The sequence below is a fragment of the Drosophila nasuta genome, chromosome 2R (genome assembly GCF_023558535.2).
Source record: "Drosophila nasuta strain 15112-1781.00 chromosome 2R, ASM2355853v1, whole genome shotgun sequence".
In the NCBI taxonomy this organism is placed as follows: Eukaryota; Metazoa; Arthropoda; class Insecta; order Diptera; family Drosophilidae; genus Drosophila; species Drosophila nasuta.
The window spans coordinates 20940115-20967399 of record NC_083456.1 but is presented as its reverse complement, the minus strand read 5'-3'; the positions used below and the strand labels follow the sequence as shown (position 1 = coordinate 20967399).

The 27285-nt window shown below is 40.3% G+C and overlaps 1 protein-coding gene across 1 annotated transcript in view; it reads right to left on the bottom strand.

Annotated features, from left to right (window-relative positions):
* Positions 1-302: 302 nt before the first annotated feature.
* LOC132784272 (trophoblast glycoprotein) overlaps positions 303-27285 on the bottom strand; it is a 43372-nt gene continuing 16389 nt past the window's right edge. The window contains exons 2-3 of the mRNA XM_060789786.1: positions 14674-14741; positions 303-2467 (exon numbers count right to left, since the gene is read on the bottom strand). Coding sequence (XP_060645769.1) covers positions 1120-2397 — 1278 coding nt within the window. The 5' untranslated portion in view covers positions 2398-2467; positions 14674-14741 and the 3' untranslated portion in view covers positions 303-1119. The remainder of the gene's footprint in view (positions 2468-14673; positions 14742-27285) is intronic.

Here is a 27285-nt window from a genome sequence, read left to right as displayed (position 1 = left end):
CTTGCAAATGAATTAGAAACAAAGGAATTTTTGAAGATTATTTTGAAATATTAATACTAGGAATGGACTAGCTAAGTAAGACGTGTTTTTTGCTAGCTTAAATACATTCAAAAGTAATAGTTCCTTTGTTGCTCAATTGCTTGCATTATTTCTAAGTCTTCAACAGTTCAGATGGATCATCCATTAGCACAACGTCTTTGTTTAATGTTTTGCAATAAAGAATAGTTGGTATATGAAATTTCAAATCCATCCAAAGCCATTCCGCCTGTAGAGGTATTTTTCAAAAAGTAAAACACTTTAAACCATTTTTGGGGTTTTATTTATAAAAACTGTGTGTTAATTACATAAAATTAAAATGAAATCATGTAAGTAGTACAATTGACAAATGATTAATAACATTTTTAAGTATCTCAACGCAAATGTATGCTGGATGTAAGTAAGTAAGTACGTCATATGTTATAAAGGTTGAAGTTTTTTTTATGCATTCATATTTTTTTTGCTTGTTTTGTTTTTCTTTTAATTTTTCGTTTGTTTGTTTTTGTTTTGCAGAGTTTTAACAAAGTAAAGCTACTAAACTTAAATCACAGATAACACTAACGTGTTTGTTACAATATATATGTATGTAAGTATGCTTTATATGCGTATATGTATGTATGCAATTGGGTCTTTTTTCGAAATCATAGAACGTACAACAAGACTGACTTAATGCTACTTAGAAAATCGCTAACATTATTGCTGAATTTGTTTGTTCGCTTGTAATCAACTTTGCCACATTTGTGTGTGTGTGTGTGTTTTATTACCTTAAATGCAACAATTTCTCTTATATACTATCAAACAATACGTTTGTGAGTGTTTAAGTGTATGTGTGTGTGTTGGGGTGTGAGCGTGTGTGTGTCTGTAAGTAGATTTAACGGAAACGATTCATCAAATGATATGCGCTTGTTGCTTTCCCTCCATTTCTCCATATCCTCTTCGTTCCCTGTGAATGGCACACATTTTGCGCTATGCGAATGGCAAAAACGAAACTGCATTTAGCTGTGTAGCTGCTTCTTCCCTTTGTTCGTTATATGGACGTGGTACTCGTTAAGATTGGACATAGTGCAAGTAAAATGCAATTGCTTAAACATGCACCTCCGGGCAGTCTTCGTCCTTAATTGATGTGTACTGCACTTTCTTGGCCACATTATCAAACACCGGCGTCATCATATACTTCAATTTGTCGCGACTAACGTAGACGAGAGCCACCAGCAATCCCAGCAGGATCATGGTGAGCACGATCAGTAGAAAGATCAGAGTGGCAGTGTGTCCACTAATGTGTGGTTGCAGCTGTCCGTAAAGCTGCTCATCTTCAGCAATATTGAGGAACGAGGCAGCTGCCGCCATCTCGGATGAACACTCTCCCATATCCAGTTGGAGGATGTGCGCCGGCGCCGGATCAACGTGCTGAATGCCATGGAAGCACATCAGACTCTCTTGGTTACGCACCGTAACGCGTGTGGCCTGCAACCACGTGCGGAACGATGAGATCTTACAGTCGCATACGAAAGGATTAAGATTGAAGTCCACGATCAAGTCAACGGTACGATTCTCACGCTCCTGCAGATGGTTGAGTACACGCATGTCACTGGGCTTCACAAACTCGAACTTGTTTCGCTCCAGATCGAGGAAGCGCAAATTGTTCAAGCAACGCACCTCAAAGTTGATGTCCTTGAGCAGATTGTCGCCCAAGTGCAAATCGCGCAGCGCTGGCAAATCGCAAAACACATTACGATCCTTGAAGTGTGTAATCTCGTTCTGCTCCAGATGCAACTTCTGCAGCTTCACCAACTGGCTGTTGACGAAGATATCGTGTAGATCCTCGCTCAGCTGCGGTGAACTGTGATCCTCGAAGGCGTCGGTCAAATGCAAACTCTGCAGATTGCCAAAGTTGGAGAAGACACGCGGATGATGATGATTGACCTCATCGTCGTTGCGCGAGATGCTCAGATTGTTGTGGTTCAAAATGAGACGCTCCACACGCGGCACATGATGATAGCTCTTGCCGCGTATCTCGCGTATGTGATTGCTGCTCATGTCGACAATCTTCAGCTGCTTGTAGTCATTGATGCTGCCAAAGACATTCCACGGCAGCTCGGTGATGTAGTTGCCGGTGAATATGAGTATCTCCACCTGCTCGGGCATATGCTCCAGCACACTGGTGTTATTCAATCCCGCGTTTGTGCAGTTTACGATATATTGAATCGTTCCCTCGTACATCTCCTTGCCACAGGCGCATGCCGCTGGGAAGTAGGGTCCACAGCTGGATGAACTTTCCGCGTTGCTCAGCGACAGTGCTGCGCTAATGGCTAGCAAAGCCACCAGCAGCATCTGTGGCTGCAGCTGTGGTTCGTTGGCCATTTCACTGTTGCTCCCTCTCCGGCTCCGGCTTCGGCTCTTGCTCCGACTTTGACTGCGTCACGAGATATGGCTGCAATTAATAGCAGAGTGGAATGTTTTATTAGTTGCGAATGCATTTTAAACTAACCCAAAGCCAGCAAGGCCACAAAATGCAGTTGCCTGCCACTTGCCACACAACCTCGTGCTGTTGGCAAGCTGGCAGTCAGGCAGGCAGGCAGTCAGTCCCATGGCTGTAAATTTATGCTGCCCAACTTGCAGATTTATGAGTTTATGAAAGGCTAAGCATTGCTGAACAGCAAAGCGAACACACCTCAACCTCAAACCAGACCGCAGCATATTCACCTCGACTCCACTTCCCAAGTTTTGTTGTATCGTCGTCCTTCCCCCCGCTCCCTGTCTTTGGCCCCCGCGGCCAATCAACGGCACCCACGGCGTATGGGTAATTTTTGTTTAGTGCCAAAGCTTTTTTTTTCGGTAGCGCCAGCCACAATAAACGCCAAAAGGGCACTCAAGCGAGCTGACGAGGTATCCACATAAAGTTACCCCTCAGTTAACATCTCGCATCTCCATCTTTAGCACACGACCTTTCTACCTCTGAACAGAGTTCGACCGCAGGCAGCAGGCAGGCACCACTGAACCTTATTATTTTTCGGCTTTTATTGCTATTTGTTTAGCATCGACTGAAGAAGACGCAAGCAAGCAACAGACGTGGCCAAAAAACCACTTTTAAAGCTTACGAAACAAAATCAAAGTGCTTCTCAGAGATGAGAGAAAAACCTAAAGATTATGCCCGACACCTAAAAAGAACGCTTACTTTAAAGGACGCCGTACAGTTGCTGTGCAAACATTGTTAACGTTAATTAAAAGATAAATGTTACACTGAATTGTACATATATAAAAAGTTTACAATTGCCGAGTAGTTTACGTGAGTGCAATGTCCCAATTACTTTTTATATGCCAAAATGCTTATGCTCAACTAGCATGCTATTCTCTCTGTATAATATTATTAGGCGACTTTATGGTGAAGTCGTGTGCCTGCTATAAAAGTGGCTAAAATAAAGCTGAATATCTTCTTCTCTTGCCCATTGATTACCGACGTTTTGTGGCCAGCTGTGTGGCTCAATTAGTCACCAATGCCTGATGCCCCATGTTTCTGCTGCTGCGACTGTTTGTGTGTGTGTGTGTAGGTGTGTGTCCAGCTGTGGCCAAGTCTCATTCAATGCTAATGAGGCCATCGAATACCTGTCGCTGCATTGCAAAGCTAACGGCATTTTAATGGCCTTCGACTCACATCACGCTTTCCAATTAACGCTGATGGTAAATACGTTTTGTGTAGCTTGCAACATATTTTATCCGGACCAATTGACACTTTAATGTGGCGCCGCCAAGAAATATGAACGGAAGTAACGCGTGTCAATTTGACGTTAACCAACACCGGACAGGAAACAGTCGGAGCAGTTCGTTGTTGCTCCTTTTGGTTGCATTTTTGCTTTTGTTGCTTTGTTGTTTTTCATTTTTGTTTTTTTGTAAGCTCTTGTGCACTTTTTCACACTTTGTGCACCCGCAGTTGCTGATTGTTGTTGTTGAGGAACAAGCAAGGCATAAACGCCATTTTATGCCCAAAACAAAGCAACAAAAGAAAAGCGCCGAGCATTTTGCAAAGCCAAACAAAATGGCGGACGACGGCGCACTTGAACTCAAACTCAACGTTTATTTTTACGCCTGAGAGTAGGTATGTATGTGTGTGTGTGTGTGTGTGTGTGAATGTGTGGGTGACTTCCTGTTTGGGCTAAAACACAGAGAAAGACCAACAGCCACACACTTGTGCAGTTGCACATACTTAAAATTTAACTCGCTTGTGCTTACATTTTATTCCTTTGGCAATGTGTGTGTTTTGTGTGTGTGTGTGTGTGGCTGTTGTGTGTGTTAACTGTTGCAATAATATTCCACTTCCACTCATTCTGCGCTATTGTTTTGTGCTCTGCCCACCAACAACTCGCATCTGACGTACAAATGTTTACCTTTTCTTTGCCTACATCACGCTTTTTAATATTATATTTTATATGCGAATGTGCTCTATGAAGTGCAAAACATTTTAACTATATCAATTGGTGTGTAACATTTTCTCTAAAATATTTGCTATACCACTAAAAATGAACAAACATTTTAGCAATTTCAGCTTAATCCCACACAAGTTAAACAGTTTCATCGGCAAGTGTATTTAAAAGTCGTGCAACTTTTGCTGGCTTCTTCGACTTTTGGTTGGTTTGTTTCACGTTTTTTGGGCTTCAATTTATGCATGCGCGTAAAATAATAATAATAACCAGCACAAGTGTAATAATAAAAGTGAGTTTTGTATTTTGCATTCACAATTTTGTTCCTTTTTTATACCCCGTGTGCTTTTTTTTTGTTGTTTTTAATTCGTTAGTCGTAAAGTGGCGGACACTTAACAGTTGCATTTGCAAAGCGCTGCCTTAAAATGCGAACGGGAACTGAGGATTGTAGATTGCGGTTGCCTGGCAGATGGTACGAGGAAGTTGAATGGAGAATGTAGGAAACGGCAAATACGAAACGGAACACGGTTAATGAAAGGTGGGCACTCAATTTGTTACACGCGATGTGAGCGTTTTCTGCATATGTTAGTGAGTCTGTGTGCGGTCTAATTAGAGCATAAACGTAGAGTGGTTAAAAGGATGACGTTAAAACTGAGGATGAGGATGCCAACGATGGAGAGACAGAGAGAGAGAGAGACAGAGTGAGAACACGATGGCAAAGCACGTGTAGATAAGGCACAAACGGATTGCATCATTAAGCAGTGGCATGTGGCATGCTACGCTCATAGTTACATTTCACAGCATTATTCAAATGCAATTAATTCTAAGCTATTTGCGGGTTTATTTCTTTTATGTTACATTCTTTTTTTATGTGCAACTCAACTCGACACCATTTGCTGCGGCGAATTACTTCTAAAGCGTCAGAGTGCTGATTTGCAGCATTTTGTTGCCTACTTTCGGGCGCCAGTTTGCTTTGAAGCCAAGACACGCCAAACATTTTTGCACTGTGGGGTAAATTACAATTTCTATTAAAATTTAAGACATTTGGAAAGTCCAAATTTTAAAAATGTCTTAACTTCTTATATTAAAATTTTGAAATTTAAGAAATTCCGCCCTGTTAAAATGGTTTTTAATTTTTATATTTACTACTAAAACAGTGTTTTTTACTTTTACTTCTTGAAATTGAACTCAAAAATGTTAAATAACTAAATTGTGCCCTTTAATAATACTCAAAAATGTTGTGTTAAGCCGAAAGTGCATTGCAGCCAGTGTTGCATATTGCATTAAAGTAATTTTGTTTGCCACTGAAGCTGAGAAAATCCGTTTTGGCAACTGCGGCAATCGCGTTGCCAACTGCATTACGGAAATAGTTGGAATAGGGAAATGCTAATGCGGGCAACAAGCGTTTAATGTCTTGGCACTGCAGTCATTAAGCAAAAAAGTTTAAAAGCTTTTTGGCCCTCCACCCCACCTCCTCCAAAGAAGAAAAATGGAATAACGAGTGCGAAGAGAATGGACTGAAAGTAGCTGCCGCAGTACAAAAGTGGCTAAGTGGCAACTAACTGTTGTTGGCTAACCATAAATTATGCGGCTGTGGCCTCTACACTTCATACTCTCCTCTAAGAGTTTGCATTGTGTGCGTGTTTGTGGTCTTTTCTTTTTTTGCGGGTGGCGCATGCGTAAGTGTGAAGTGTTCTTTTTATTCTTTTGTGGCCTTGCCTTCATCTTGTTGCGCTCAATGAAGTTATTGGGCATATGAAACATTTTGGTTGGCCGTGCCAAAATAAATGCAATAAGGACAGCTCTTTTGATATGCAATTAAGTGCGACTGCGAGCCTGCTCCAAACTCAATTAGTAAAGTTGCGCAGTAGCAGTGTGCGGCACTGGGGACACGTCCAGAGCCATGTCCTTGCCCATGCTCACGTCTGCCACTGTAGTGCCTGCAAACAGCAAACAGCCACGGGGCATGTCTGCGGCACGTTCATGGCCCGCGGTAGTGGTCGCATACAATACCAAATTGGCGCACGTTGGCTTCATAATTTCATTATGACTGCTCCGCGTGAAGCAAAAATTACGAGACAGCGCGCACAGAAGTGCGGCATCATGGCATCGTGGCATCGTGGCAACGCGCCGGTGTGTCTAGAGTCCGAGTGCGAGTCTCAGTTTGAGTTGCGAGTCCGAGTCCAGTGTTAAGTTCTGCCTCACGTTGTTGAAGGCGCGGTCCGGCCAACGTCCGTTTAGACTAATTAGCAGTCTGCTAATTGCACTTGAATGGCGGAGTAAAAGTAACTGGGAGCTGCTAGCTGCCACTTGCTACCAAGTGCTGCTCTTCTGGGCGTGCTTTTCATTCCCGTTTCTATCTTTCTTTCTTTTTTTTTTTTGGTCTGCCAAGTTTCTCGCACGCAAGTCGCACAACGGAAGTTGTGAAAAATTATCTGACGTCCTGTGTGTGTTCTTCTGTCTATCTGTCAGTCTCTCCATTTGTCTGTGTGTGGCTTGTGGCTTCGTGAAGCAAAAGGAAAAGCAAGCCAAGTTTCCACTTTATGACGTGCCACTAAAAATTTGGTGCACACAATATAAAAAGTGCATCTTTTGCATGCTGCAAGTATGATTTGGTTGGCCATAAGGATTATATGTGAATCTCTGGCTGGCATAGGAAAACAGTCTGCTATGCAGCAGACTTGTTGGCCATAAACTTTGACAATACAATACGAGAATCAAGTGCTGCCATATGGATATATCCAAAAAGTCCAATCATGCAATTGTGTACGTGCAACCGTATTGAGCCATAAAAATGTCGTTTAGTTCTTCGCTCTCTCCTTCTTTCTCTGTCTCTCTGTTTCGAAAATGCCGAGCATGCAATGGCAATACACTTTAAAATGTGTAGAAGAGCAATCTGCACCTGATTCTCGATGTCCCTTGCCTGCCAATCATTTAGCAAGTGGAAGCCAGTTGGGCTCTCAGTTGGTCGATTTGGCCCACCTGGCTTGAATGCAATGAAACGACGCCTCACGCTTTTAAAGCGTAAATCGAATTCAAATTGGTAATTGGAATAAAGCGCAACAAACGGATCTCACGCCAAACAAGCAACCAACTGGCAATACTCTGATGTCCGCACCCCAAAAAACACGTAGTAACATTCCTGTGTATGTGTGTGTCTGTTGCACGTGTTGCAACAGGGAAAAGCACAAAAACCAAAAAACAAAAAAGGAAAAAACGACAGCCATTCGCAATCCGTTTTTGAACAGCATTTATAGCTGAAGCCGGCAGACAGCTGTCAGCTCTGATCCATGACGCGTTTTCCCAGACTCCACGATTGTTGTCAAAAATTCGATGCTCGACGTCAGGGGAGAGGGGGAAAAAGGGCATGTGGTGGAACAGTTGTGGGCGACAATTTCAAATTGCTTGGCCTGACCAAACAGCGTTTTCGCAGATCGAAACAAAACAGAGCAACATGCAGTTGCCTTGCGGCCATCTCGCTTGCACCCAGCACCCGACAACTGTTTCCCTCTCTCTCGCTCTCTCGCTCTATCACTTTTCATCTCACGCGTTTTTGTTTTGGAAAATTTATGCCTGAAACGCGGCAAACGCGCTCTGGCGACACTTACAAATTGCATTAAAAGCGACCGCGCGTTGAATTAAAAACTCGCGCCATGAATTCGCTTTTGGTTTTTTGTGAAGCAAACACAGCATTTAGCTCTCTGAATATTGTATTACATATTTGTTTTTGCTGCTCTATTATTGTGGTTCTTGTTGTTGTTGTTGTTTTAGGGCAGCAATGCTTTTCGTTTGCATATTTTTAGACGTCCTTTCTGCACTAAGGGGAATTGCCTCGCAATTCAAATTGAAAAGCTGAAAACTTTTGCAAGTTTCGGCAAGCGAACAAAGCTTCCATTAAATAAAAAACTATTTCGATTGAGTTTGATGGGCGAAAGCTTTCCACATAATAAATGGGAAAAACGAGATTGATTTAGTCCCTGTGCCTGCCAAATCAAGCTAATTACTTTTGCCTCTGGCAATTAAAACAGTTTTAATTAATGCTCATTGAAATGTAGTCAAAATATGCTTAAATATAACTGCCGCAGAGAGCAATAAACTAAATACACAAAACATTTTGCAAATATTGATTTATGTGTGCATTCAACAGCCAGACGTCGACCTTCATTATGTTATTTTCCGTTTTGTTGCTTGTTAGCGAATAACAAATAACGCTTTAAGCTGTATTTTGCTCCCATTCAATTCGCAACACTTTCAACTCGAGTGGAGCAGAAGGCCAAACGGTGTCTAAACTTGTAAAACCTTCAATCGACCCTCTAAACAGTTTCACATCTGTTGTGGCTTCTAATGGAAACTTTGCACTCTCTCCGCTTTTTTCTATTTTTCCGTTTTTTTTCCTTGCCTAAAAAAACCACTCGAAATGTATAAACTGTTTTGGCGTTTTTCCTTTTTTTTTATTCTTTTCTTGTTTCTTTTTTTCGGTTTTGTGTGTGCTACGCTGGAGGAGTCGGCACTCAAATACAATATTTTCGATTTCATCGTTGACAGGAAATGGGTTTTTGTGTTTCGGCTGCCCAAGCTTGGGCGTCAATTTGCCCGCTATAAAAACTCTGAATGAATGAATTTTTTAATAAATGCCAGCTCGAGTAAAAAGCGTGCAACTACAAGGGATCAGAGGTTTTTTTCTTTTGTTTTTTTGGTTTTCGTTTTTTACACTCACTTGGCATATTTTGCATTTGAAATTTTGTGCAGCAGCTCGAGCTCCACTTCCAGCTGGCTCTGCTGCTGCTCCTGCTGCTGCTGCTGAGTTTGCTTTTAAGCTCGATGCGCTGATAAAACAAAAACAACGACGCAAAAGGAATAAAGCGAAGAGAGAAAAAAAAACGAAAAAATAATATGAAATGTACAAAACTCGGGCGTTTGTTTGAGAAATGTAAATCTGCCAAATGTTTTTATGCTTTCGGCTTTTGACTCTCAGCTGTTTGTTTCCAATTAGAGAGTCTCTACCACGGGGCGTATGATAATTGGATAGTCATGCATGCCCCGCCTTCTGCGGACCCGTCTTTGGTGCCCAAGCCCAAGTAGAGTAGCTCGTCCAAGGCTCTTTTTTACTGTTAGCTGTTAGCTTTTAGACGTCTGCAGTGTGCTTTTGCTCTTTGTCCAACAGATAAATGGACAGCACCCGTGAGACCCCAAATGGGGAAGCGGGGATGCAACGAGGGTGGGCACGGCAAAGTCAACAACAACGTCAACAAACATGGCTAGAAGTAGAGCAAGAAGTGGAAGCAGCAGCAACAAAGGCGCGTCAACAGTTGACAAGTGGTTCCTAAGAAGGAAGCTGGCGAATCTGAAGGATAAACACCATGAAATACTCTAAAAAATGAGTTGCAGAAACGTTTGCTTTAAAAATATTAAATTAGCAAATTGAAAAGTAGCCTCAACTCTGTGAATCTATAAACAAACAAGAACTAAGCTATAAAATATAAATTGAAAAGCATTTTCAACTCATTAAATCTTTAAACAAACATGAACGTAAATTAAGCCAGCTTTAAAATATATTGAAATGAAAAATTGAAAAGTAACCTCAACTCTATAAATCTATAAACAAACATGAACATAAATTAGTCGGAATATCTATAGCCTATCTCAGCTTGATGATGAATGCAACATACCCTTTAGGCATTGCGAAAGGGTAACGACGAAGCTAAAGTATACCTTTGAGCGGCACTGCAATAAGATAGCAAAATGTGGGCGAAGTGAGATGGCTATAAATACTAGCAGACGCCTTGGGACCGTCGTCGTCTGACAGTTGCTAAAACTATGCCAACGGCACTTAAGGTTAAAGCAGCAGCAGCAGCAGTAGCAGACGAACAAGTAGATGCCGGATGGCAGACGGGGTCAGTGTGGCAGTCGGTTAGTCAATGGTCGCTCGCAATGGACGCAACAGTTGGTTGGCCACTCGTTTAGGGTTTTTGGTACCCAGCGTGCAGATACAGAACAGAATGACAACCGCGACGACACGGCAATTTGGTCAGGCTCGAAGCACACAAACAAAGTGGCCAACGTGCACGCTCTTGTCTTTATTGTTGTGCTTTGTTTGCTGTTGTTGCTGTTGTTGTTGTTGCTTTAGTAGCTGGAAAAATGTTTGCTAGCAGCCGTTGCACATTATTGTTGCGCCTTTTATGAGTGTGCGTTTGCTACACATTGCGTATACGTAATATGGCAAGCTGTTGACAAAGCAAACATTAAATTGTTGACTTTGCAGCAATTTGAGTAAAATAATATTATTTCTCGTACAAAATATATACATTATTTTTTAAATTTAATTAAAGTGCGAGAAATGCTTATCCTTCTTAGTTCTTTTCACTCGCCTAACTAGCATTATTTATGGAGCCAAGTGTAAACTATTTCGCCTTCTTGCTTGGCAGTCGTCGGAAGCACTATTAATATTTAACCCTCTTAACAATACTGACAAATTCTTGCAATTAGAGCAGGCGCCACTTTTGCGCGCTCCACGCTTCGCAAATATTTGGCGCAATTTTTCATATTAAATGACAGGCAATGTGCAATGGTGTGGGAAGTGGCGGCAGCAGTGTAAAACGGCCAGCAGAAGGTCGCCGGAAAGTGGCACAAATAAAAATTGCAGTCGAGGCTGTAAAAACGGCGCTCAACTTGCGCCAACTGTGATCAATCTTCATTGTTGGCGGCCCAGCGATGCCGCTAGCAGGCAAAAGAAGGTAAGGAAGTGAAAGGGGGTGTAGAAGGGGAAGAGCTGCGAGAATCTGCGGAAGTATAGTCAGCTGCAACATATTTTCGGTGCTGCAAGAGGCGGAACTGAAGCATGACTTGTCCTCAGGCGCTTGCATGTCCTTGTCAGAGGAAACAAACAAGCAACAGGGAAGCCAACCCCATCCATTTTCCTCCCCATTCAATCTGAAATGCAAAGCGAAAGCCAAAAATGAAAACCAACCGAAGAAGCACAAAGAAAGAGTGGCAAGAGAAAAATGGCCGGCGAGCAGAAATAGGAAAATTGCAAAATATTTGCAATTGTCGCCATAGCCGAAACACACACATCGACGGAGTGAACACAAGTGTGCAGCAGGGTATGCAGGACTGCAAGATTTCCTGCTAAGGAATTAAAGATATCAACTATGATCTGAGGGATGAATATTGAAATTATTAAAGTTTTTACACAAAGTATTTTTAATAACCACAAAATTCTAGTGCTTTAAAAATATCAACTTTGCTCTAAAGAATGGCTGTTGAAATTATTAAAGTTTTTATAGAAAGTATTTTTAATAAACAAAAAATTCTAGTGCTCCATTAACCCGTTTTTCCAATTTCCAATTACAGGTCATTGAAATAAAAAAAAGAGGCAATGCCCGAGCAATTGGCGAGATGAATGAAGATGAAGTACTAGAGCAGCGAGCATAAAGTAAACTCGAATGTGGACATCGACATGGATGTGGACATGGTTAGGGGCTCAGGCTCACGCAGTTGGATTAGTTTGCCAGTTTGGCTGTTGGATTCGGCCAGAAGATTGATTGGCCTCCAAGGATGCCAAGAGTCCATTGCACTCCAACTAAAATTTAGTTATTTTTTTTTTTTGTTTGGTACATGGGTCAGTCAACTTATCTAGGCATATGACCTCATATAATCGAGGGCAAATCGAAGTAATTACTTTATAGCAAATGAAGTCTCTTAGATGACTTTGTATTTGCTCTCGATTTTTCTCTGATTAATCTTGGCTTTCGTTCTGAAGCCATAAACGCAATTTCTTACTTCCTTTCTCGCTTTTATCGTTGCTTTGACACTCGTCACACGGCATTCGGCATCTCGTTGCTTTTTTGTTCGTTTTGCTCGCCAAACGACTTTGGAAAATCTTTTTCATTTCTTTATGGGCTTTGTGTGCGCATTTGCTTTTGTTTTTACTTTTGTTTGTTTCTATGCTTTTTGCTTCTACAACTTGCAGTCATTTGTATTACTTTTGTTATTGTTGTTGTTATTGCTGTTTGTTTTCTTTTTCTCTCTCTTTTTTTTCTTTCTATGCGTTGGCATTGCAATCGTGCATTGGATTTCCAGGGAGGAAGAGAAGGAGGAGGGTACAGTCGAGGTCTCTCATTGTAAATTGCTTTTGTTTCACAAGTGTTCTGGGGCTCAAAAGAGTGTGAAGGCTTCGGACAGACCAAAATCATGACGTAGGTAGGTAGCTAGGGGGAGGAAGGTGTGTTTATGCATTGCGAAAAGTTTGCGCCTTTTCCATTTGTTGTTCTTCTTTTTTTTTTTGTCATTTCTCAGCATCAATTTTGTGGTCCATAATGCAAAATGCTCTTTGCTTTTACCGAAAGTGGATGCTGCCATTTAATGAGGAAAGCATTGCTTAAAAATAATTGAGATTTCCTTTTAAAATAAAGTTTTGCTTTTTCTTCATTTGACGATTTAAAGCTTCTAAATGTTTGGTGATATCATAAATTGCATTTCATTGAGCACAATTTATTCGAAAATATATTTATACTTATCCCCATTTGAAATTGTTTTCATTCCGTTTAACAAAGAGTTGCCAACTTTAAGCACAAAAGCCCGCAATTGAAGTGAAAGAGAGCAAAAGAACGCAAGTGCGATAGATAGAGAGAGAGAAAGAGGATTAACATTAAGTTTACTGTTATTTGAATGCACTTGCAACACTCAGCAAGCTCATTGGCAACTGTTTGCTGGACTTTAAATACTGCCACCAACCGCTCCCTAACTAACTGTCAAGCTCAAAGACTGCTGCTGCTGCGAGTAGTGCCAAAGGAAAGAGAAACCAATTCAGAGAAATCCATAAAAACCAACATTAATGCCTTAATTTTAAGCTTAGCAGCGAAAGTTGTAAGCACACAAGGGCAACTATAGGAGAAGAAGGGACGAGAAGCTGAGCGGAGGCTAACAAGCAACTTTTGAGCGCACACAAAAAATAAAAAGAAAGTGTGAGAGAGAGAGAAAATTAATATATATGTATATAAAATCTTGGGCAAAAAGTTTTCGCACGATTTTAACGCATTGCAAAGCGCTGCTTAAGCCATAAAAGTACCGCCTTGGGAAAGGGGCGGGGAGAAAGGGATGTAAATGCTATGCCAGTCAGGTCACAAGAGAGCTAACGCCAACTGCAATTTGCCTAAGGGCGCGCGGTGGAGGTGGAAGTGGAGGCGGAAGGGATTGTAAGCAAAAAATTGGCAGTAGACCTGCGGAATGATAAAAATTTTTAGCGCGACAAGTTTGCTTTTTCAATTTGATGTAAAGCAGCAGCCTGGGACGGACAACAGTTGAGCGGAGCGAGGTGGAGGGAAGGGGAGGTGGAGAGAGCACTATGGGGTCGAGAACTATGCACAACTTGTGCCTTGAGCTGGTCGCGACGGCAGCAGCAGTAGCTACAACGAAAATTGAAAATTGCTTGAATTGCATTTTTCGCTCAAGACGGCAACTGATGAAGGGTCGCAGAGGGGATTAAAGTTACTGCAAAAGGCGAGAGAGAGAGAGAGAGAGAGAGAGAGATGTATGTATTCACTGAGGCACTTGGCTCAAGACAGACAGATAGACAAACAGAGCTGCCGAGAATGCGCCTTACAGCCAGCAGGCTGGCAACGCGGCGTATGAGCAACTTTCCACTCAAGTGCTACAACTTGCAATTTTATGTTTGTTATGACATATTCCCAACTCGCTGGTAACTGTCTCTGACTCCGTCTCAGTCTCTTCCATCTGCTCAGTTCCAGCCAAATGTTTGCGTAATTAAATCATTGAGACTCTGACATGGCTTTATCTGTGTGCAATGTGGGTGAAGGCTGTGTCAGATGGCTGCGAAGGATGCCTGTAAGCCAGATTGAAGTAATGAGCAGATTCCCTCACATACACACATACACACAGGCAGTCAGTGAACACTTCGCGACCACAAAACGTAATTGGAACTGCGGATGTGGAAACCAAACAGTGCAACTGACTTTGAGCTGCATCTTTTTCCATCTTTTATTTATCTGTGCTTTTCAGTTCTCTAGCGAAACGTAAGTGCTGCATGGCGCTGTCATGATTGCTTAAGCCCCAAGGGACTGCGTAATTGACAGTGGGCCTGATTCACAGACAGATATTAAATAAAATTGAATATTTTCCTTTTCCTGACAGACTTGTTTGAGTAATTAATTAACTGGTTCGACAAATTCATATATGAATGGATACTTTTTTTTTGCTGTCTTACCTTAAGTAAACGTTGTGTTGATGGAGCTCTTTTCGTTCCTTGAATTGTCTTTGCAGTCAAAAAGTTTGCTGTAATGAGAAATAATGAAAAGAATGTTAGTTAAAACTGCTCTAATGTAAATTACATTTACATTAAAAAGTTGTTTAATGTAGACGAGTTTTGTTTATTTTTGCAATGCAATTTAGTTTCATCTTCTCAGTTGTCACTTCTGAGTTGATTTCTGTCTGCAATCCATAAATTATTTAAAAGTTTTATACAATTAATGTCCTCAAGATATTTGCATTTCTAATTTATTTCAAACAACTTTCAGTTTGACATTGAGGCTGCTATTTATACTTGTCCACATTTCTACACAAGCTATCATCTGTCTTTTTCTCTGGGGGAGCTGTCTTTCTGCCTGACACCCTCCGCCTTCACTTCTACCCCACTTCAACTAATCAAGGCAAATGAAACTTTTCCCATTTAAGGCTTATAGTTATTGTTGTTGCTGTTGCTGTTGCTGCTGTTGCTGTTGCTGCTGCTGCTGTCACATAAAAAAGTTCCATAAAAAATAAACAGAATTGCGATAAATATCCAAAAACTGACCTAAGATCCGAAGGCCAGCAACATTTGCCCAGTTAAAAGTCCCACTCAGCTCAAGGGTTCTTGAGGGCAAACAAATAATATGCTGCTGCAGATGGCAACAACTTGACTTGGACTTATCTTGGCCAGACAACAATGTAACACAACTGCACACCGAAATAGCAATAGAAATACAAAATACAGAAAATAAAAGAATAGAAGACACTTGCAATTGATAAGCAGCAACAGCAAAAGGAGACCGAGAGCAATAAACGCAAAAGATATACAAACTGTGGTAAGCATTCGAGATGTGCAAACTGAGCTTGTTGAGCGGCGAACAATATGGAAAATAACAAAATAACAAACATGCCACACACTCACACACACACACACACACAATGTATGCGCCTTTTGGTTAATGTTGCTGCACTTATAGGAAACTTATAAATAGGAGAGTGGAAACATGTGACCATCACGGACAGGACAACAAAATAAAAAAAGAATAGGGATAGGGAAAGAAAGAAAACAAAACAAAATGGTTGAAATTGTGTTTCGTAGTGGGCGAGCATCCTATCGTCCTTTTCATACTGTGCAAATATTTATGTAAACAAGCAAAATGCATTATGTGCCCAGTGCTGTCTTTATTATATTTCGAAAAAGGCACAAAACAAATGGCCAAAGTTGAGCAAGGAGCTGCCAGCCCAGCCAGCCAGCCAGACAGCACAAGGCAGAAGGCAGCTAACAGCAGGCGGCAGGCAACTAGAAGTAAGGATACAGGAAGCAGGCGGGCAAGGAGCCAGGAGGCAAGCAGGCAGCCAGGCAGTCAGACAGGCAGCCAGAAGCAACAGCTCTCCAATTGAAAGTCAAAACAAACGAGCTGCAGTTTGCCACGCCCACAGCAGCAGGAGCAGAAGCAGCAGCTGCACAGCTGCCGCCCATCTCTTACTCTTGTTGCTGCCATTGTCTTTGGACATAAAGTTTTGACTTTCGGCACGTTTGCCATTATGCATATGCTTTCATTTTGCCATCTATTCGATGTCTGCTGCTTCTTAGCCTTTGACTTGCCGCCAGTCTGCCAAGCTGCCAAGCTGCCAAGCTGCCAAGCTGCATGTGTGCCAAAGTCTATGTGTGTGTGTGTGCAGCCGGAAACGGAAATGAAGCACAAAAGTTTCATAGCATAAGCTAGCCCTGGGCATAGCCATAATAGTTAACTACATACACACACACACACACACACACACACACACAGCAGCTCCTCTCTGCTTGCTCTTTATTTTCAACATGTTTTTTTGTTAGCATTTTCATTTTTGGTTCTGGTTGCTTTAGTGCTATTATTTTAAATTATTTTATGACCTGCACTGACCATGATTTACTTATAAAAGCCAAGTCATAATTCATGGTCGGAACTAATTGTCTGAAAATTTTACGAAAAGCTGCAGCTTAATTGAAATGCGAGCACAGCAGCAAGGGCAGCGGGGTGTGCGGCTGCTATTAGTTCTGCCTGCAACATGTTTGCATCCTGTTTATGAAGGCGTCTTTAAATTAAGTGCTTAGCCAAAGTGCTGTTGGCTGGCACATTGCGTATACGTCACGTCGACTGGCCGAGAGTATTCGTTGTGCTTTTGCGGTTTGTTTGTGCATTGGCCATTTGTCGTTTGCAGCGCTCTATCTCTCTCTTTCTCTCTCTCTCTCACTTTCTCCATCTTGCTGGCTAACCAATTTATGAGTGCATGAAATGTGTATAAAGTTGACATGCACTCAACGTTTCGCACAAAAAGATTTAGAGAGATGCAAGTCAAGTTCAAGTGAAGCTTTGTCCTCCAGTGAGATTCACTTCTTTTTGTGTGGGGCACAACTCAACGTTGGCAGCTAGACACATCACGGATATTAACGACAACTACGTTTTCGGGACTTCCTTCTTTATATTTTTACCCGTTACTCATAGGGCAGAAGAGTATTATAACTGTGTGCCTACAGGAAATTTATGTAACAGGCAGATGACCATAAAGTTTATACTATATACTATGATAATCTATGGCACATTTTGAAAGTAGTAGTAGTATACTAATATACCAAATATAGCCTTTGGTATATTCTATTAGTCTGATGTCTAGACTACACATTTCCTTGCACTTTATATCATATTTTAAATGTAGTAGTATATATATATAGTATATATTATATTATATTAGCAGCGCGGTGCTGTTTTCCTCTTATTTAAAATGGGTAGCTGGTATCTCACAGTCGAGCATACTCGACCTTGCCTGTTTTCTTTCCCAAGTGTGGCACACTGTTCATGCGAGCAGCTGCAACGTTGATTGCGTAAATGAATGGCAAACTTTTATCATTCCTGTGTAGTGCTCAGCAAGTAAACGATAAGGTTGACGAGCCACAGCATTATTTCCCATCGCGTTGATAACTATAAGTGCACATTAGGTTACGATGGGTTCTCAGCATCACTTCCTGGCTCATTATCACACTTGCCTTTGCTTTGCGTTTTCTTAGCTTATCACTTTGCTGATACTAAACATTTTAAGACGCTTTTTTCAATGACTTTGCGCTTCAACTTCTGATTAGCTGGTAATGAATTAATCCTCTTCGCTCCTAAAAGTATGCCACATGTTTTTTTGTTTTTGTTTTTGTTTCGGTTTCGATTTTTCTTCTCTCCAGGTCGGCTTTTCATCTTTTAATGGAAAAAAGCTGGAAACAGAGTATATGCTTGACTTCGATATAGAGTATGGCATGTTGTTGCTTCTTCTGTGTGGCAACAATAAATCGTGCTCATCTTGAAGATACTGCTGTTGTTTTCGGCTTTCATGTTAGTCTGGCCCGTCTGGGGTCCGTCTTTTGTTATATGGCAAGCAGTTTGCATGCGGCTTGTGGGTTGGCTCTTTGTGAGAGCCTGTCCTGTCTCTGCTGTCCATATGCCACATGCATTATCTATTGTTGTTCTCGCCAGCATCGTTATGTTCGGCTTTATGGTGGATTTAGGTCTGGTTCTGACAATTCCCACCTCCCTTCATATATACATACATACATATATAGTGGTTACTTGCTTTAGATTTTACCCTATAAACTGTAAATCATTTTGCGTTCCAATTTCATCAAGTGCTCATGCTGTTCGTGCAATCAATTGAAACACTGGTAAACCATGTCCAAGAGAAGACAAGAAATTGATTTTCTGAGCGTGTGTGTCTGTGAATACCTTAGTCCTGTCGGTGTGTCCGTCTGTTTGAATCCTTTATTCATATTTTATTCATTTAAATTGCTGGCTTAGCATTCACTTTCGATAGCTCAATAAAGCACAAGCAGTGTGTAGCTATCTTTCAATTAAGTTTTCTTGTTCGTACAACGTCACAAAAATTTAACACATGACTAAATGGATTGTCATTGTCTGCTGCTGTTGCTGCTGCTGCATTCCGGCCACGCCCAGTTGCATGTCAAATTGTCAACAATAACAACTGTCGAACATGATGAATTAGTGTGTGTTAGTTAGCAATTCGCTGCTTTGCACAAAAGTCATTCATTCTTTTTGGCGCACACAGCTACATGGCATTACTTCATTTTTAACACAACCCACAAAACCCTGCGGTTCCTTTTCACCCCCCTCCCACCACCTTTTCTACACCCCTCGAAGCGTTGGCTGGCGCTGATGTTGCGTTAATTTGCAGCCAGCTGCCAAATGTCAAAATGTCAAGTGAACAAAATTTCGCATCATGAGAAATGCATGACAGAGCGTTGCCGCGAACCGATTTTCCTCTACTTTAGTGTGCGTCTATGTCAGTGTGTGTGTGTGCGGGTGTGAGGTTGTGTGTATATGTGTGTGTGTGTGTGTGCGATTGTAACCTAAACCCAAGCCCAAGTGACTGACACTTTCCCGACACTCCGCTGTGTAACCAGCAAAAGCTGGGCTGCCTTGTCTGTCTGAAATAGTTATCGGGCTTCCCCCACCGCACGCTTCATCAGCATAATGATAATGCCCATTATTAGCAGTTGCAAGCATTTGCATGCATTTGAATTTGCATTTCGCTGCCACGATTCATGCAAACTGTTCAACAAAAATTTAAGACTTTTATATACTGAAATTTGTCTGACAAAGGAAGTGCTTAGAGAAATGTTGCACAACTACTTTTGTTTGTTTGGAAAGAAGTAATACTCGTTAGCATAGTAAAAGAAAGTATTTCTATACCCGCTACCCATTGTTTAGAATGGTGTAATAACTTTGTGGCTCCAGGAAATGTATGTATTAATACAGGAGTTAGTTTGCTATGGTTGACAATCTGGTATATTTTGCACTCTATGGTATATTTTAAATGTGGTACTATATCAATAAACTAAATATAGCCTTTGGTATATTTTGCACTCTATGGTATATTTTTAATGCGGTACTATATCAATAAACAAAATATAGCCTTTGGTATATATTTAGTATTTATGCGGTATATTAATTTGGTATATATGGTCGTAAATATCTATTTAATACATATAACAATTAACTGAAACGTTTATTGTCTGTATATAATAACAAAATTACGTATACGTCACCCTTGCAAATCACTGTTTATAACTAAACTTTGCTGTCTAGTGTGACATGTAGCATTGCACGGCATGCGTTATATGAGAGTGTAACTACAGTAGCAGACTCTCAGCAGCCTCTTCTCTGTCTGTCTGTCCTTGATTTATGCACGCATTATAACCAATTACATGAACTGTCGGCTGCTCTGCGCTGCGTGGTGGGAGCTAACATAAGTGCCGCAAGCCGTTACAAGTTGGAGTCAAATAGCGATTTCGTGAGTGGGTTACATTTGGAGGCGCTAATTCAATTAGCGGCTGTGCAGTTTCTCTTCCTTCTCTCTCTGTCTCTTGCTCGGTCGTGATCTCTTGGGGTTGCGGTCGTGATTTTGTGATTAGATTCACCCTACAGAGGCAAACCCAGAGAGGTGCGTCTATCCCTCTCTCATTGTTTACTCGCCATTGCTGCAGATCATTGAGTTGAGTTGGGGTGGGGGGACCAGAGAAATGCAGATGAAGCCGGCCAAATGTAACTGCCGTTGGCCTGCACCTAATGCCGTTGTACTTACTTCAATTAAGCTTTGGCTGTAATTAAATTGCAAGTGCCAGCGGGCAGGATTAGCTGATGAAGTGCCTAGTCGGGGGAGGGTAGTGAAGAGGCAGCCAAGTAAGTTGGTTAATAGAGGCAAAGCTCCATGAAATTGTTCATCATCATATGATTTGATGCCTTGCTGCAGTTGAAAGCCTAAGTCCTAAGCTCAAATTAGCTCTGGTCTTAGATGTCACAGCCTCAAAACATCACTCTAGGTAATTGCTTGAGCTTGCATTGCCAATAAAGCTGATTACGGCTGCTAATGGGAAAATATTCGCATTAAGCTCGACTTACTACGGCCAAAAGCTGTAGTTGAATTCAATTTACATTCTCTCACATCAATCAGTGTCAGGTGAATGGAAATATCTTCGGCAACGTTCACGATATTAAATGGTATACTATAAATGTAAGATTAATATACTCCAAGCTCACCCGAAATGAAAATGAAGCAGAGGTGGAATGAAAAGTGATTCAGGTTAAAATTAAAGGCAATGATGCAGAGAGAAATCATGCTGCAAGTCGAATTCTCAATGCTCTCGAAGTGTTGCATAACTTAAATCAAAGTTGCGTGTATCTTTTTCAAAATGTGATAAGATAAAAATTATATTTTCTGTATTCTTTGAAAAATATAGCACTTCTGAGTTCATTTAGGTAATTTACTATTCGTATAACTTAGTTGCACTCACAGCATTTAGGTTACATCTTATTTCTGCTAAGCAAACTTTTCTATCAAGCTATTGCCTTCCACGACAAGCTAAATGAGAAGTTCTGAATTGACAGGCTGTCGCCGTTGGCAGCTTAATTAATTTCTTAAGCTTTGTCTCAGCTATTGGAGCTGAAGGTGACTGCAATGCAATGCAATGTTGAACGACTGCCAGCGGCACACTGAGGCTGTGGGGGTTAAAGGTTGGTGGAATAATCAACGCATTCATTGAAAAATGCAACGCGACATTTCCGTTGCTGCTGCTGCTTTTGCTGCGACTGTTGCCCTGAAATGAAAATGGGAGCGAGTTGCGTGGGCGTCCCTCTTTTCTCTGCCACTTGCCTTCCCTTTTGTGTGAGTAGGTGGCTTCCATTCCTGCCTCCCTCACTCCCCCTTCGCTTGCTACGGGTTCGGCATTTCTCTTTTGTGCCTTGGGCTTGCTCGCATCGTGCTGTGTTCTGTTGTGTCATGTGCGTGATTTATGTCACACGGAATGCAAATACATGAGTAAACATGCAAAACATTTCACAGACCATGATATGTGTGTCTGCCCACACACTTACATAAATGTATACATATATGTATGCATATGTATATGCTGAACAACTTATGTACCTATGTGGAGAGTTCGACGATTGTCTGCAGGCTTCTTCTACCGTCTGCCGTCTGTAGAACTCTGCGCGCAGCTCTAATACAAAATACAAAGAGCAAAGCATACGTAGTAGATGTTCCTTAGTAAACCACAAAACGGATGGCTTTGACAGTTTCGCAATGGGTCGGTGATTAGGAGCAAATGGTTTTTTAACTGTTCTACAAATGTACGACATTTAAATGTGTTTTCTACCATTTCTCAAAAGTAATAGTAAAGAAAAAAGTGTTTGCATTCACGAAGTAACTCATTAGGCATTTATAACGTAGTAAAAACTGGGTTAAGTGTGTTTCGGCATTCCATATAATCAGCATTTATTGACTGTCAATCAATTTGACACGTCTCGTTAACGAATTTAATCGATTGCCCTTGTCATCAATTTGACGTGCAACGTTTTTAATAGCCTGAATTATAAAAATATCGCTTGTAACAACAAAAAAGGGAAGAAAAATAATTAAAAAACGAAACCTGCAAATACTCTTTGGTAATATAAAAAAACTACTAACATCACAATTTGATTATGTCTTGATTGAATTTGATTTAGTTAATATTTGCAATGACATTTTTATTAATTTATTTTTTCACCACTCTTTTGATGATTATAAATTATTCACAGAAGCAGTAGGAAAAAACTCTGTATACTCAATTACTCACACTTCTTTGTAGAGTATACAATTAATATCGACAATGCAAACCACTTTTATTTTGAATAATTAATGAAATTTAATAAATTGAAAAAATGTGCTGGCAGCTCTGCGTATAATAAATGCTTAATTTTTATTAACTAAATGCTGCAGCAATTTGTAGAAACTTGTAACAATAACAAGCATGGAAAACTATAGCAAACAATGTACTCTAAATCATCTTGAAAATTACAAATTACATCTATGATTAATGGCATAATTGTTTTTAAATGTAGTAAGCACATATTTATGGCTAAGCTAAGGATATTTAATGGAAGTGGGAAACATTTCTAAGCTTCCTTTGAGGTTTTGTGGCAGATACTCGCATATATGTATATTTAATGTTTTAATATATTAAAGCTTGACATTCGCATTTGTTGCGATGCATGAAATATTCATGTAGGTAAGTGACTACAGTCATGTTTAAATGGTAAACTTTGAACATGCAATTATTGTGCATTTCGGCAATTGTTTCGCACGGCCTGGGGTCAGCATCAACAACAAAGAGTGTAAAGCCGAAATGGTTGAATGAATCGATTGCCACAGGCCGCAAATACACACACACATATACACATACACGCACACAGTTTTCGTAAAATGCAAATCAAATATTTAGTTTTAATTTGCTTGAAGTGACCAAATGACTCAATGCCTGACTGGCTCTGACTCTGACTCACTGACTGATTGACTTGACTGATGATTGATCGATTGGCATGTGTTATTTGCATTTTGCATTCTCACGGCATTCTTGTCGCTATTTAATGCTAATTTACCAATGCACCTGTGCATTTTCACGCTACGCAATTGCGATCCAATAATTTTAGCCAAATTTAGCCACAAATTTTGTTTTCTCATTTCTCTTTCATTTGCTGCTCATTAGTATGAGTGTGTATATGTGTGTGAGTCGCTGCGTGTGTCGGCACTTTTCTCAACACTGATAACAATCTACTCGCATGTTGTTGCGCACCTTTCCTCTCCCCCCCCCTCACTTTTGCTATCTTTGAATGGAATGAAGCAGAGGGAAGAAAAAAAACACACGAAAGCCAAACACTGAGAAATAAAAACGCTGAGGTGGCCAAGCACAAAGTAAACGGCGTGTAAAACGTCGGCACAGATATAGCCAGCTATATAATGCTTACACATGTTGTAGTTGTCGTTGTTGTTGTAGTTGCTGTGGCTGCCCCATTGCTTTGTGGTGATGGTAGAAGAAGAAATGCAGCATAAAGCAAATCGTGTCAATGACATTTGGTGACATACGCCGCTAAAGAAACACACACACACACACACACACACACAAGCGTTGAGTGGAAGAGCAGAGGGGGAGGAGAAAGGAAAACGCTGCCTAGTCTAGAGCGAGCCAAGAAAGATGCTCGACTACTTGGGCTAGAAAAAATCCAATACAGATAGCAGAAAATTGCTACGAAACAAGCTGCACACAGCAACAACGACAACGACAACGACAACGGGTTTTCACTTTGGCCATACGCCCAAGTGGGCGTACTTGGGAAGTAGAAGAGAGCAAAGGGGGAGTGAAGAGGCTTCGGTGTGTCACACACTGACAATTTACCGCTATACTTTGTTGGCGCCTATTAATAGCAAAGCGCTGTCTTCTTTTTTGGGGTCATTATGTTGATGCTGAAGGTAAGTGCGAGATGGCATCGATTCCAAATTTGATTGAGGTGAGTTAAGTAGCAAAGAATTCTCTTTTTTCCATCTCTTTTTCTTTTCGTTTTGCAATTTGATTTGATTTGGGATAATCTTGAACGATACATCATGTCGCTTGGCAAATCCAAATTGTTTTCGACATTCTTTTTGTGGCATTCTTTTGGATTGCAGATTACAAAATATTTAAATATTGAAATAGAATTTCAACTGTTACAAATGCAATTGGCATTATCTAATTTATTGCTTTATATTTTATCGATGCACAAAGCTAATTAATTGGTTTCGTCTTAATTCCATGCCATCCACATATAATTGTAACTAATTATCTCGAGTGAGAACTAAACTGTTATTTAATATTATAGTTTTTTTGGTGTTGTTTGTTTTTGCACGCCCTCCTAATTTGTAATTTTCCCTTAAATTCAGTTCATTTTATTTGCATTCTATTGACTTTAGTGCGATTTATTTGCCAGTTCAATTGCCGGCCCGACAATTTATTTGCCTGCTGCTGCATTCAAATTCAGATATCAATTTCCATTCAGTTTTTGTTGTACAACTTTTTGTTTTTTTATTTACACAATATAATTTTATTTGCATGGTTGTTTTTTCGGTGGCCATTTAGCTGACCGCAGCGGGTTTTACTTTTTTCTGCGGCACCTCCCGAAAACGAACGAATATTTAAAGTTCAAAATCCATGAAAATCGCAGGAGGGGATGAACTAAAAATTCAAATGATCAAAGAAATTAAAATGTAAAATGTTTTTGTAGTTTTTGTGGCTTTTTGTCAGCAGCTAGCGGAAATTGTAATTTAAAACTTTTGCCACTCTGCCATTGTTGTACAATTTGCCATTGTTTCTATTGTTCTCTGTTGATATTTAATTTCATTAAAAATCATTTTAACGTTGACAACCGCATTTAAATTAAATGCTAACTGTCGCCAAAATACTATAAACCATAAATTTTGCAACATATGCAATTCAAATAAACAAAGCGTTAATCAAAACTGGACAACATTGCGTTCACAAACTGTCTACCATCAGATTAGCTAGATTTGTAAATAAATTCTATTTGAATAAATCAAATGGATGCATCTCTAAATATATTCCCCATCGGATATCCCATAGGATATCAACTTGTTGTCAGTTTGGGCTTTCGATTGCCTACATGATGACAATTTGCGGCTTAGCTAAGAGAGTTAATAGTTGTGTTCCTACAATGCTCATATTAAGTATACGTGATGGTTACACACTGCTTGAATGGTGTGAGTTTTGATAGCAAGCATGCGATTTGGCAATTGTTAGTACCAATTACCAATGTCATTTGTCACATACGTCAGTCAGTCAGACAGGCGATGGAAACCAGAGCTTGGCACTGGAGCCAAGTTATTTCGACTGCCAGACGAGAAACAGCCGCAGCAGCCTTCGAGACGTGACAGTTGACAAAGGCCAAATGAATGTTTAAAGAGAAAGAGAGAGAGTAAAAAATACGGCGAGAAAGTTTTCCTTTTAGACCTTAACTTTAACAAACTTTAAGTTAGTAAAAGTTACCAACTTATTTTTACTTAGCACTGACTTCGGAAATTAGTTGAGTGCCATTAAAAAGCAACAACAACAACAACAACAACAACAACAACAACAACAAAGATGAAGCAAATTGTTGAAATATGCAAAGTTGAAAAAGTATACTATTTCAATTTTATAAATGTTGCAACTGCGTGTAACTTTCGAATAGTGTGACGATTGGCTGTCGTAATGTTTAACTTAATATTTACAAAGTCACTTAAATTGTTGCTTGCACCTGACACACAGACAGATAGACACTCGGTGCGTATACGTAATACTTATCGTATTTGGCATTTTGTATCTCTTTATGGCACATATTATTTATGTGCATATTGCATATTGCTGCTCGCTGTTTATCTCTTTATTACAACACAGAAGTCTGCAGTCTGTTTTCTCATATTATTTGCAATAATTTACATTTGCATATTCCTGCAACTGCAACTGCAATGTTGCCACACGCAAGCCACGAGCGAGAAAGCAAAGGACGTCAGGACTGCGACTGGGAAACTCAAGGAAGAAATTGGAGCTACCAATGTTGGAATAGTCGAGAGTCAAATAAAGCGACGGCTGCTGCACAATGCACCACAAAGGGTTCGGGGGGAGTGCGAGGGGTGCGAGGGGTGCGGCAGCATGACTGCTGAAATTATGATTCATAAATTTAAGCGCTTTTGGATTTACCCCATAAACAAATCGCATTTAACTAGGTATGCATAAGTAAGCGGAGGAAAACTTGGCCATATAAACAGTATTTAAATGGGCAGAAGATTGGGTTTTGCATAATAATTGGTTGTCGTACTCTCTGTGTGCTGTCTGACAAGACTTGTGTAAATAATAAATAAGGCACATAATAATAAAGTGTGTTATACACAAAGTTCAATTTATTAAGTTGTTGTGAAACACATTTGTATAAATTATAAATTCATTTGATTTAATTAGATCTCATCATTTTAGTGAATATCAGTTTAGAATATGTTTCAATTTTCAAACTTATAGTTTTGTTCTTATTAGCAGATATACACATTTGTTTATTTCTACTTTGAAAGTGCATATTTCAGCATTCTTATTTATTCAACCATATTCTGAACCATGTGAATCTATAATTAAATTTCATTTAATGCCAGAGCATATAATATTTTTCACTTTCTAATATTCTTCTAATTAGCAGAAATATTTGCAATAATTATTTATTTATGCTTCGAAAGTGCAGACGCAATCGCTTTTAGAATTATTCAACCATATTCTGAAGTCCTTCTCATTAGTTTTAAATATTATTTGCAAGTGAGCTCTCAATAGCCTTAAGCTGCAAAAGAGCGCTTAGAGCGCTTTTGCAATCAGATTGCAACGAGAGTCGCTCGCCTCGATGCGCCATAAGCTCTGTTGATACATCATCAAACGATGTGACACAAACGTGTGGCCTCTTTCATTGCCAACTACCCACAGAACCCTAGAGCCGAGTACAGAATACAGAATACAGAGTACAGAGTTGTTGGTAGCAAAATGAGCTCGAACTTCATATGGTGCATGCATAATTAATTAGTGTACACATGCATAATTATAATTACGAGGCAGCGACTAACGGCTGCCTAAACCAAAAGCTAAACCAAACATGGTCACACAGCTAACATATAACAAAAACGAAAGCAACAACAACAACAACTCGAACAATTATAGTGGCAGCTAAAACGACAG